The sequence below is a fragment of the Gymnodraco acuticeps genome, unplaced genomic scaffold (genome assembly GCF_902827175.1).
Source record: "Gymnodraco acuticeps unplaced genomic scaffold, fGymAcu1.1, whole genome shotgun sequence".
Taxonomy (NCBI): domain Eukaryota; kingdom Metazoa; phylum Chordata; class Actinopteri; order Perciformes; family Bathydraconidae; genus Gymnodraco; species Gymnodraco acuticeps.
The window spans coordinates 1,429,248-1,442,075 of NW_022990583.1; the positions used below are offsets into that span (position 1 = coordinate 1,429,248).

The 12,828-nt window shown below is 44.3% G+C and overlaps 1 protein-coding gene across 1 annotated transcript in view; it reads left to right on the forward strand.

The window, feature by feature from the left end:
* Positions 1–10,259, forward strand: part of LOC117553912 (IgGFc-binding protein) — a 44,358-nt gene extending 34,099 nt beyond the window's left edge. Inside the window, 17 exon segments of the mRNA XM_034228021.1 lie at positions 31–598; positions 844–1,109; positions 1,212–1,550; positions 1,717–2,290; positions 2,429–2,628; positions 2,970–3,111; positions 3,725–4,050; positions 4,130–4,715; positions 4,824–5,464; positions 5,767–6,334; positions 6,435–7,033; positions 7,127–7,694; positions 7,778–7,977; positions 8,132–8,512; positions 8,626–8,912; positions 9,775–9,825; positions 9,936–10,259. Of these exon segments, the coding sequence (XP_034083912.1) occupies positions 31–598; positions 844–1,109; positions 1,212–1,550; positions 1,717–2,290; positions 2,429–2,628; positions 2,970–3,111; positions 3,725–4,050; positions 4,130–4,715; positions 4,824–5,464; positions 5,767–6,334; positions 6,435–7,033; positions 7,127–7,694; positions 7,778–7,977; positions 8,132–8,512; positions 8,626–8,912; positions 9,775–9,784 (6,255 nt within the window). The 3' untranslated portion in view covers positions 9,785–9,825; positions 9,936–10,259.
* The last annotated feature ends 2,569 nt before the right edge of the window (positions 10,260–12,828 follow it).

A 12,828-nucleotide genomic window follows, 5' to 3' on the forward strand; every position in this document is an offset into this window, starting at 1 on the left:
TCAACCCTAAATTGCACTGTTTCTTTCCAGGTGAATAAGGAGCTGGTCAACCTGCCTGTCACTCTGGATGATGGACGTGTATCTGTGTTTAAGAGCGGCTGGTCTGCTGTGGTCAAAACAAACTTTGGCCTCAAAGTTTCCTTTAACTGGTATGGTGCTGTGTTTGTAACGCTGCCAAGCAACTACATGGGAGCCGTTTGCGGCCTCTGTGGCAACTACAACGGCAAACCCCAGGATGATCTGACCCCAAAGAATGGTGATAAACCTGTCCGACCAGCAGATTTTGGCGTCAGCTGGCGAGTGGCAGAGATCCCAGGATGCGTAGACGGTTGTAAAGGGGTGTGTCCGAGTTGTGACATTACCCAGAAGGTTCAATATGAAAAAGGCGATTTCTGCGGTTTGTTGAGAGACCCCAAAGGACCGTTCCGTGACTGCCATGCCAAAGTGGACCCAGCTGGCTACTTTGAAGACTGCGTTTATGATGTTTGCTTGTATGAGGGCAGAAAGGATGTGCTGTGTCAGGCTATTACATCATACACATCTGCCTGCCAAGCTGTGGGGGCCAAGATATACAGATGGAGACCCTTTCATTACTGTGGTGAGACATGCATTCATTTTAATGATGAAAGCCAAGTGAGCATTATTTATTGTAACAGTGTATAACAGTAATATTGAAAACATTTTAATTTCAACTTCTCTCTCTACACATCCTTATATGTTTCTTCCTTTCCTGAGCCTTTATATTGCTTGTATTTACTGCTTGTATTTTGAGTGTGTAATTGTACTTGTCTCTGTTAAATGATAAAGAACATTTATATTGTCTTTTATATCGCTTGTGTACAGCGGTGAAATGTCCAGTCCACAGCCACTATGAAGTTTGTGCACCCGGCTGTCCGGCCTCTTGCCAGAGTCTGATCCCTCCGCAGGGCTGCGAGGCTCAATGTGAGGAGGGCTGCTCCTGTGATGAAGGGTACATCCTCAGTGGAGATCGCTGTGTTCCCTTCTCACAGTGCGGTTGCGTCTACAATGACCGCTACTACCACATCGGTCAAGTTTTTTATCCCAATGGGCAGTGTCAGGAGGAGTGCAAGTGCACACAAGATGATGAGGTAATGGATGCAATGTGATTAATAATAACTTGATACTGATCAGTGTTCATTTGCAGGATGGAAATGTATTTAATACTCATTTTCCTCAACTGTTCTTTTTAGGTTGTGTGTAAAAAGTTCACATGTGGCCCTAATGAGAAGTGTAAAGTGGAGGATGGCGTGCAAAAATGTCATCCTGTTGGTAAGGGTGTGTGCCACGCCTCTGGTGACCCCCATTACCGCTCTTTTGATGGGCGAACATTCAATTTCCAGGGCACCTGCACCTATACACTCTCCAAGAGCTGCGGGCTGGAAGGCACCCACCTGGAGGCCTTCTCTGTGCAGGTGGAGAACGAGCGATGGAACAAGATTATGAACAAAATGGTGGCTGTCACCAAGCTGGTAGCTGTGGATGTCTACGGCTTCACTCTCATCATGAGGAACAACATGTTTGGAGTCCTGGTGAGAAACAACACTGGTTCTTTTATTTGAAAAAAGAAGCTCCATATCTGAAATGCAGTTTACAGGTGGCAGATGGTTGAGAGTAAAACAAGCTTGACAAATATATTTAGACATTCTTCTCATTAGAAGTTTTGATTTTATTTAAAAAAGCACTTTCTTCTTTTAGGTAAATGGGGTGTTTAACTACCTCCCTGTGAATCTTAATGACGGAGCAGTGCTGGTCTATCAGGAAGGCTTGCGGTATGTTATTGCAACAGATTTCGGACTGATTGTCACTTACGATCTGGTCTATCACGTGACTGTCACAGTGCCTGGGAACTATCGTGGTAAGGTCTGTGGCCTGTGTGGCAACTTCAACGGTGAGCAAAAAGATGACTTCCAAATGCCGAACCGTAAGCCCTCCAACAATGTGAATGTGTTTGGAAAGTCATGGAAGGTCACCATCCCTAATGTGGTGTGTGAGAATGGCTGCAAAGGGAAAAACTGTCCTGTATGTGACCCGGCTCGCAAGGCAGTGTTTTCAAAGTCCACTTACTGCGGCATTGTTACAGCCCCCAACGGCCCTTTTGCAGCCTGCCACAGTAAACTGGACCCACAGCCATACTTTGCTGACTGTGTGTTTGATGTGTGTGCCTCCAACGGGGATGGGAAGGTGCTTTGTAACAGCATAGCAGCCTATGCCTTCAACTGTCACATGGCAGGCGTGGACGTCAACAACTGGAGGACGCCTTCCTTCTGTCGTTAGTATAAAAATACATTCACTGTTTAGTTTTTTCTCTTATTTTCTGGAGCTATAGTGTAATTGCTGTATTTATTTAATATTTTAACAGGTTCCTTTTCAATCCATGCTTTCTCTTTCGTGTGCTAATTAATTTCAGCCATGAAATGCCCAGCCAACAGTCACTATGAGGTGTGTGCCGACGCCTGCTCTGCATCCTGCGCAGGCCTCACAGAGATTGCCCAGTGCTCCAGCAGCTGTACAGAGGGCTGTGAATGTGATGCTGGCTTCTTATTCAATGGGCATGCGTGTGTTCAAGAGACAGAGTGTGGCTGCTATGACAATGGAAGATCGTACAAGGTAGAACACCTATGTCTGTTATAAAAGAGAGGCCTTTCAAAATAGAGCAATATACAAATTATAGCTTTTTAGTGCCAAAGTGGCTTGAGCAAATACCGATGGCAGCATTCATGCTGACATGGCAATTTTGCTTCATTTGCTTTTTCCCACAGTGCTGGACATGAGCCAGTCTGATCTTAAATCTGCGCACTGAGTGTTTCTCCAGAGACTTAATTAGCAGATTGTCTACATTTGTGGCAGGGTTGATAAGATGGAATAAGAATGAAATAATGTGGACTTCTCTCTTCATTTATTCTGTGAATTATTTCCCCCTGTGTAATGAACCTGCTCCATGTCTCTAGCCTGGTGAAGTGGTGTATGAAGAAGACTGTAACACAAAGTGCACCTGCAATCCAGAGACAGGCATCGTCTGTGAAAAACATTCCTGCCCCCAAAGCACCAAATGCATGGTCAAGAAAGGAATCAGGGCATGCTACAACACAGGCAAGACGCACACTCTTTACATTTACTGATCTTTAACTTTAAAGGTCACCCATTATGCAAAATCATTATTTTATTTATTTTTATTTTTGTTATGAAAATGACAATGTGTCCCCTCTGTGTGAAGAGATTCTGAAGGGTTCAGGAAAAAAGATTCTCTCTCTTTTTGTCCTGATCCATTTATATAAAAACCTGTCTGATCAGATTTTGGCCACTTAGTGATGTCATAACGATTTTTTGGCATGTGTAACCATTAGCCAATCACCAACCAAGGTAACCCCCCCCCCCACCGTATCACCTGGATCTCCTCCTAGAGCACCATTGTGTTATTTTTAACCAAATATCTCGCAGAGGGGCGTGGGGAGTGGCTCCTTATTTTCATCTAAAGTAACAGACAGAGAATCAGCACTTTTGAAACAGGGCTGAAACAGAGGGGATTATGGGATGCTACAATGCATGATCTGTTTGGTATTTCAACCAAACACTTCAGAGACATGTTTTGTATATAACTGAGAACTATAATATATTGATGAAAAAGAGTATAATAGGGGACGTTTAAACTGAGTAATACCCTTTCAGTTTAACATTAATTTCACATTGCTTTTATCTTGTGTAGATCCCTGCAAAGATGCCTGTCGAGTCAAAGAGAAGTGTCGTGTTGAGAAGGGTGAAGCTGTGTGCGTCCCAGAGTACACAGGCACATGCTGGGCTTGGGGGGACCCCCACTACCACACATTTGATGGTTTTAACTTTAACTTCCAAGGCACCTGCAAGTACGTCATCTCCAAGACCTGCGGGAACCTGGATGGTCTAGTGCCATTCTCAGTCACTGAGAGGAATGATAATCGTGGAAACACTGCAGTTTCTTTTGTCAGGGAGGTTGATGTTTCTGTGTATGGGTACAACATCACTCTCCGCAAGAACCGAGTTGGTCGGGTCACGGTAAGATTTTATTCTTCTGATGCGTTTGATTTGTGGTATTTCAGTGTGTGCATAATTTGTTGTGATCAATTCCCTTCAGGTGGACGGGGAGCAGCTGAACCTTCCTGTACAGCTGGGCGAGGGACAGGGCGAGGTGTCAGTGTCTCAGCGTGGTTACACTGCAGTGGTGGAGACAGACTTTGGCTTGTCCGTCTCCTACGACTGGAACTGGAAGCTGGTCATCAAGCTTCCCAGCAGCTACTACGCCAGTGTCTGTGGTCTGTGTGGCAACTTCAACGGTAACAACGGTGATGAGCTCCAGAATCCAGCCGGCAAAGCTGTCTCTTCAGTGAAAGATTGGGGCAAGAGCTGGCAAACACCAGACAAGGATGAGAAGCATCCCTGCTGGGACACATGTGAGAAAGACTGTCCTACATGTGACAGCAACCAGAAAAAGCTCTATGAGTCTGGGGCTTTCTGTGGGGGCCTTAAAGCCAAGACCAATAACGTGTTTAAGCCATGTCATGGAAAATTGGACCCCCAGGCCTTCATGAACAACTGTGTGTATGATATGTGTTTGAATAAGGGAGACAAAAAGATGCTGTGCCAGGCTTTGGCCTCATACAGTCAGCAGTGTCGTGGGGAAGGAATAATTATCAAGGACTGGAGGAAAAAGTTTGGCTGCCGTGAGTATTAACGAGCATCTCATTTGCACATATTATTCGGAAACTTCAATCAATTATTTAAGATTTTCATATTTGGTTTATGCCTTTTATAATTATATTCCTATCTAGCAATGAGCTGTCAGCGTCACAGCCACTATGAAATCTGTACCAGCCCATGCCAGCCATCCTGCCCATTCCCTGATCAGAAGTCACCCTGCCCTGGTGCTTGTGTGGAGGCCTGTGTCTGTGATAAGGGTCACGTCCTCAGCGCTGGCGTCTGTGTGCCTGCTAAAAGTTGTGGTTGCTCCTATCAGGGCCGTTATTACAAGCCAGGGCAGCACTTTTGGGCTGATGAGGCATGTGGTCGCCTATGTGAGTGTGATACGACCCTGGGCATGGTGACTTGCCATGAGGCTTCCTGCTCTGCCCAGGAGATGTGCACTGTAGTGGATGGAGAGCGGACCTGCCGGCCCATCAGTCACGCCACATGCACAGCCTCAGGTGACCCGCACTACCGGACTTTTGATGGCCGCCGGTTTGACTTCCAGGGCACATGTGTTTATCAGCTGGTCGGACTGTGCTCGCAGCAGCAGGGGCTCGTGCTGTTCAAGGTGACTGTGCAGAACGACCACCGGGGAAGCAAGGCTGTGTCCTACACAAGGACTGTCACATTCTCCATATATGGCATCACCCTCACCATCAGCAGAGAATACCCCCACAAAGTCCTGGTGAGTACGGATTTGGAGGTACGGATATTGTCAAGCATATGTGCAATTTAATAACAGATTACATTTCTTGTCACTTGTTTTAAAAAAAAAAACATGTAGTCACAGTATTAAAAATAAAAATAAACACAGGACAGATACTCAGAGCCTCTTCAAATGAACAGATATTATTGTCATTGTGCTAATTCTGACATACCGTCTGCATATATATTTAATTGCATATTAAAATGTTGATCCAGGCAGCCTTAATTAAACTAAGATTTAACTGCACATTAGAGTGGATTAGCAAAGGCGGCAGAATTATTAAATCTATAATCTCCTAAAAATATGTCTCTCTCCCTCTTCAGCTCAATGGGCAGCTTGCTTCGTTACCATTAGATTACAATAATGAGCTGGTCGTGTTTCTTAGTGGCGGGACAGCTGTAGTGGAAACAGATGCTGGTATCACCGTGACCTTTGACTGGAGGGGCAGAGTGAGCGTTTCTCTGCCCAGCAACTACCAGGGCGCAGTCTGTGGCCTGTGCGGCAACTACAATGGCAAAGCTCAGGATGACCTGACCATGCGGAATGGCCAGACCAGCAAAAACGGAGCTGAGCTGGGGGAGAGCTGGCAGGTGGCCCTGGTGCCAGGCTGCTCATCAGTCTGCCAGGGGGCATGGTGCCAGGCCTGCTCCGACTCCCACAGGAAAAAGTACCAAGCCCAGAAATACTGTGGCATAATCGCTGATCTGGCAGGGCCTTTCAGAGATTGTCACAGTAGTGTAGACCCTGCTCCTTACCTGGAGGACTGTGTGTATGATGCCTGTCAGTACCATGGCCACCAAGGCTCAGTTTGTGATGCTGTGGGAGTCTATGTCTCTGCCTGTCAGAGCCAAGGAATCACCATCCGCTCCTGGAGAACAGATGCCTTCTGTCGTGAGTTTGACAATGTGTTTTCATATTTTCAATCTCTTATTTTAAAAAGTATCTCTTTTATCTTTTACCCTGTTCATTTCTCCCTCCACCTTTCCCACAGCAATGGTGTGTCCAGCTAACAGCCATTACACCCTGTATGCCACGGGCTGCCCTGTCACCTGTGCCAGTTTAACCTCCCTCACCACCTGCCACAGGGCCTGCTCAGAGGCCTGCGAGTGTGACGAAGGCTACCTGCAGAGTGGGGATACCTGTGTGCCCGTGAGAGACTGTGGCTGCTCCTACGATGGCCAGTACTACAGGAAAGGAGACGTTTTCTACCCCGAAACAGAGTGTGTGGAGCAATGCGTCTGTGGAGAGAACGGCGCAGTGTCTTGCCAAAAGGCCAAGTGTCGTGCAGGGGAGACCTGTAAGCTTGTAAACGGAATGAAAGGCTGCCACCCTGATGGGCAGGGAAAGTGTGTGGCATCCGGAGACCCTCATTACATTTCCTTTGATGGAAAGAGGTTTGATTTCCAGGGTACCTGTGTCTACATGTTGGCCAAGGTGTGTGACGATGACAAAGGCCGGCTGACGCCATTCAGCGTAACACAGGGGAATGAGAAGTATGGAAATGGAAAAGTGGCCGTTACCAAGTCTATTGCAGTGGCAGTCTACGGTTATGTCATATACATCCAACAGAAAGTGCCATGGAAAGTAACTGTGAGTTCGATAACTTAATCTAAAACACGTGGTAAAAGGTTTGCATGTTTATTTATGTCCTCTTGATCATTTTTTCCTCCTCCCTCTGCCCAGGTGGATGACGAAATCCTAAACCTTCCTCTTTACCTGGACAATGGGCGTCTCAGAGTCACTCAGGAGGGTCGCAACATAATAATCCGCACAGACTTTGGACTGACAGTCCTGTATGACACTGTCTATTATGTTGAGGTGATTATGCCTTCTACATACCAGGGAAAGATGTGTGGTCTTTGCGGCAACTACAACAAGAAAAATGGTGATGACTTCAGACTTCCCGGTGGCAGAAAAACAAACAGCGTTGATGACTTTGGGAAGTCGTGGGTGGTGGACATGCCAGGCAATGTGTGTGGGGGCTGTGGAGGCCAGTGTCCAGTATGTGAGCAGGCCAAGGCCACATTGTATGGAAAATCGGACTCCTGTGGCTTTATGAGTGCTCCTAATGGTCCTTTTAAAGCCTGCCACAGTAAGATTGACCCAGCGGCATATGTGTCTAATTGCGTTTTTGATGTTTGTGCTGTGGATGGCAACAAAGATGACCTATGCAACAGTGTCCAGGCCTACGCTTTGGCCTGCCAGAGCGAAGGAGTGAAAATCCAGCCATGGAGAAGCAGCTCCTTCTGCCGTGAGTTACACTAAACACTAATTTTGTTGTTTTATATTTCAGGTGCTCAAACAAAGTCTTATAAATGTCTTCTTCTCTTGTAGCTGCTTCCTGCCCTGCAAACAGTCACTATGAGGTGTGTGCCGACACCTGTGGTGGGACCTGTGCCAGCTTTATTTACCCGTTTACTTGTTCTGAAAGCTGCTTTGAAGGATGCCAATGTGACGCCAGCTTTGTTTTCGATGGCATGCAATGTGTTCCCTTGGACAACTGTGGATGTGTTCACAATGGCAGATATCTAACGGTAAAACTGTACTGAGATTTGACTTTGTCATACATCATAACTCCCACACACTTGAAAGTTAGTTTCCATTTTGTCATAACAAATACACATGAACAACAGAGACAACATTATATTCATCAATCTGGAAGATTACTTACACAATGTATGTTTCCAGGTGGGCCAAGCAGATGTGGACAAAGCCTGTACGTCCAAGTGTGTGTGCCAGGCCACTGGGGTGGTGAACTGTGAGAAGCTGACCTGTGCCAGTGGAGAGGTTTGTGATGTAAGAGATGGCGTAAGGGGCTGCCACGTCAAACAGGGCCACTGCAGCGTCAGCCAAGTTGGCCTCCTCTCCTCCTTTGATGGCATGTCTGGAGCGATAGGAGCTCAAGGGGCATTTGAAGTGGCGTCTCTGTGCGACGAGACCGACAAGATGTGGTTCCGCGTGGTTGTGGACGTCAGGGTCTGTAGCAAGGGTGCATCTCCCACTGTCGCCACCTTGTATGTGTTCTTTAAGGAAACGGTTGTCACAGTTAACAGCCAACATGTGACCTGGGTGAGAAGAGCAGGAAGGATAATAGTTCAATGTTTAACCAGAAAAGTAGTTTTGGTGTAGAACCCTTTTTTTTTATCTCACTTTGTTGTTTTCCCATCCTTCATGTCATTCAGGTAGATGGCAGGAAAATGTCTCTTCCCAGCAAAGTGACAAGTGACATATCTGTCCACATCTCAGAGAAGACTGTGATCATTGAGAAGCCATCTGCTGTACGGCTCACCTACTCACTTTCAAAGGAGGTCACAGTCATTATTGACAGTAGCCTGTCTGGTAAAATGTGTGGCGCCTGTGGCAACTACAACAACAACTCCAAAGATGATATGAGAACTGCAGATGGGAAAATCACCTCTGATGTGTCTGTTGTTGTTGGCTCCTGGAGCGCCGGGGACTTTTCTAGATGGTGAGTATTTGAAAGGCATACTGTAACATTTCCTCTGTGTAAATATAATGGGGAAAAGATACATTGCTGCATTTACTCCTAGGATAATGATCTTCTTCACTCCATGCTCTCATTACATTGTTCCCCAACTCCCAACATTAACTTTAATTGTTTTAATAAGGTAACAACTTTGCCTCCTTGTCTACACTTTTAACCTTCAATTCTAGTTAGAGTGGAAGTTTTCAATCTTGAACTCTTTCTTGCCCTTTATTATGCAAACAGCAAACCTAATTTGACCACTGAAACAATCAAGCACAGATCAGCGAGAGATGGTAGGGTGCTATGACTATTCAGCCGCTTATTCTCTTAACAGCAAGAACCAAACAAGGACTCCACAGAGCCCTTTTAAAGGAATGAGAGTGTGGTTTTTAATTGCATTTGGTCCAATTTAATTAAGAAATGCCCGAGAAACCCCTATGGTAATTACTGATTAAAAAGCAGGTGAGGCTGACAGGCATGGCCATCAAAAGCTACCAAGCTTGCAATCCAATCACTGCTTGTCATCCAAGGACACTTAAGACTCATCTGGGTACAATATTAATTTGAGCCCTCGTCTATAGTTCTGTGCTCTAGCCTCAAGTCAAACCCTAAGAGAATTGAGTTTTGTGCGTCCCCCTTCCTTTTTACCTTCTACATAGTTGTCTTTTGGTTTGCATTTTCTCATCACCACCAAACAACACAAAAAATGCCCTGAGTGTCTGCATAATGCCTTAAGAAATACAATGCTCTAATGTGTTGCTTGTAATCTCTGTTGTGCCCGGGTGAACCTGACTTTATTTTCTCTGGTGCCCTTCCGCTGCAATTTTTTTCTGTTTCATTTCAGTGGTCTGTAGAGAGGTTGGTTCTGCGGTGGTGGAAAGCATCTGCTATACAGGTAAAAACTGATGGTATTTCCTCTCAAAACGATGAACTGATGTTTCCTCGTGAAGGAAACAGCTATAACCCTGTGGCTTACATCCATGCTTTCTACCCCACATTGAACAGGATGAAGAATTTGAAGTCATTTGGCAAAGGTTTCTTGTTTTAAGCTGATTTTTACTCACCATACTTCACTACTTCCTTTTGATTCATGAAATGATAGTGGTTGTTTACTGGTCGTCTGCTCCTCTATTGTTCACTTTGGTTTAGAGCATTTTTGCTCAATCCTGACCAACATCTCCATCTAGCGGAAGAGAAAATGATAGCATCTATTTTCCATGGAACAACCTGGAGCAACTGTCTTGTTAAACTGTCCTTGCCTTGTTTGAACATTTTTATTTTACAATGTGTTTTCTTACTGGAACAACCAATAAATACATTTTCATTACACTGTGTGAGTTTTGTATACTTGTCTCAATTCAAAATACATACTTGACTATGTTTTTGGAAAATTAAAGACTGATAACCACCTGGTTTCATGGTGTGTGTTCACCAGATTGAGACAGGGCCTGCTTGCTACATAGCTATGTGTTTGTTACACGAGGAGAGGAGAATCTGGCAGCTTGGTGTGGGAGAGACCTTGGGGAGTCAGTTCTCATATAGCTGAGAGAAAACTTTATCTCACTGACAGTGAAAAAGCACTAGCTTCTAGTCTCGAGCACTAGCTGTTAGTTACTCCACGTTGCAACAAGCTCTCTGCTTGATTCAGCTTGTGTCTGTTATATTTGGCTGTGGGGGGAAATGAGCATGATCAACAGTTCATTTAAAAATCATGTTTTACGATCTGTGCTGGCACCAATCCACATGGGAGTAATCTGCTCTACTAAGTGGCCCTGTAGCAGGGGCGGATCTAGACAAATATTCATGGGGTGGCAGGAGATTTTGAGGGGTGGCATCCCCTGGCAGAAGTATATGCTGATTTAAATCGCAGTGTAACGGTACACGTACCCATACTGAAATTATTCGGTACGGGCCCTTCGGTTCGGTACACGTGTGAACCGAAGGGTACCGAACGAATATAACGTTTAATGTAAAAAATTGAGAACATGAACAACTTTCTGGAAGTAATCTTAGGTATATATATCATAGAGCGACCAAGTCATTTCATTGGACGAGAGGCATACTATGAGAGCTGGTCACAGGGATATGTTCAAATGTAGTCAGTAATTTGAGGAACTGTCGAAATGGCGAACGCAGATAAAGTTGAACTCGAAAATCCTCCAGCATCATTGAAGTCTCCAGTTTGGGAACATTTTGGTTTCGCAGTTACGTACAAGGATGACGGACAAAGACAGGTGGACTGAACCAAAGCTGTTTGTCGGCATTGTTCAACTAACATTGGTTACGCGGCTGACAATACATCAAACTTGCACACTCATTTGAAAAGGCATCACCCAAACGTGAATATCACCGGTACCAAAAGAAAAAAGACTGAAGTGCAAACCCAACTCCCACTAGCATGTAAGCCTCCACCACTCGCAACAAGTTCAGACCGAGCCAAAGCTATTACAAATGCCAAATATCCTTATGTTGCCATGTTAGCAAAGCGCTACCTGGCTGTATCTGCTACCTCTGTCCCTAGAGAGGGTGTTCTCCACAGCAGGAGACATTGTTAGTGCCAGCAGATCTGCCCTTTCGGCAAGCAATGTGGACAAGTTCATCTTTCTTTAAAAAAACATGAAAATACAATGACAAGCAAGTCCTAATGTCAAGCTGGCTGCTTAGGTACAGTACAGTTCACATATAGATTATTTCAGTTCATCGAAATGCTGCACCTTAATGTTTATTTTATTTTGTATTTATTTGAGTGAATATTCACAGTTTAATAATAATTTAAAAAATAAATATTTTTTTTAATGTTTTGTGATAATTTGTTCTGCTGTACCGAAAACGTACCGAACCGAACCGTGACCTAAAAACCGAGGTACGAACCGAACCTAAATGTTTGTGAACCGTTACACCCCTACAATCAATGTTAACTTGGAAAGCCACAATATTAATATTTTAACTCAATGACATAGGTGATATTATTGTGGCACATCAGTAAAGCCTTACATATAAATATATAAGGTGGCAGACGTAATTTAATGAATTTTAACTGAACAATAACTGAATGAGTTTGTTTCAATCTTAGACCAGCAGGGGTACCAAATCTATGAAGACTGCTGCAATAAGTACATTCATTAACTGTCTCATCGATGTTTGTCTGAATGAATACTATTAACAATCATATTATTCCTATCAGCTGTCAATCCCTTTTATGATTCACATATTCATTTATTATTGAATAAACTATATTTTTTGGAGGAGTTAATGATGAATGTTCATCAAGATGCTTGCTCACCCTCCTTCAAATTTGAAAAACAAGTAATTATATCATTGATATACAGTTACAACCTTGACTTTACATCAGAAAGAACAAATATTAAAAAAGTGACTAACTGCATCAGTTAGAGTTAAAAAAAACAAACGTGTATTCAGCTAAAACATATACATCGCTGCAGTAAGTTATTATCCAGTGGAAAGTCCTTGTCTACTGGCCTGGTTAAATCAAAGTGGTTACTTTCTGTTGGCTGGGCAGTGTAGTTTTACACACCGTCTGATTTTACTTTCTCAGGACTTAAAACAGTTTTTTGGGGGCAGACCCCCACAAAAAAAATATATATACACACGCATACAAGGTCATCATCTTAACAGTTTGTTATGCTCATCGAGTCATCCGTGAGAAGAGCATCAAGTTGGTATGCCTATTACAGCTGAATGCGGCGATTACCATTTTGTTCAGCAAAACGCCTCACAAACGTATTAAGATCCAAAGCTTTAGTGCGTTTTGATTCAATGCTGAGTACAGCCAAACTTGACATTCTCTTCTCTGTAATTGTAGATCGCAACTACCCCATTCCTTCCGTCTACTTGGGTCCGAAATGCTTCTCGTTTTGCGCCGTCCCCCGTTCAACTG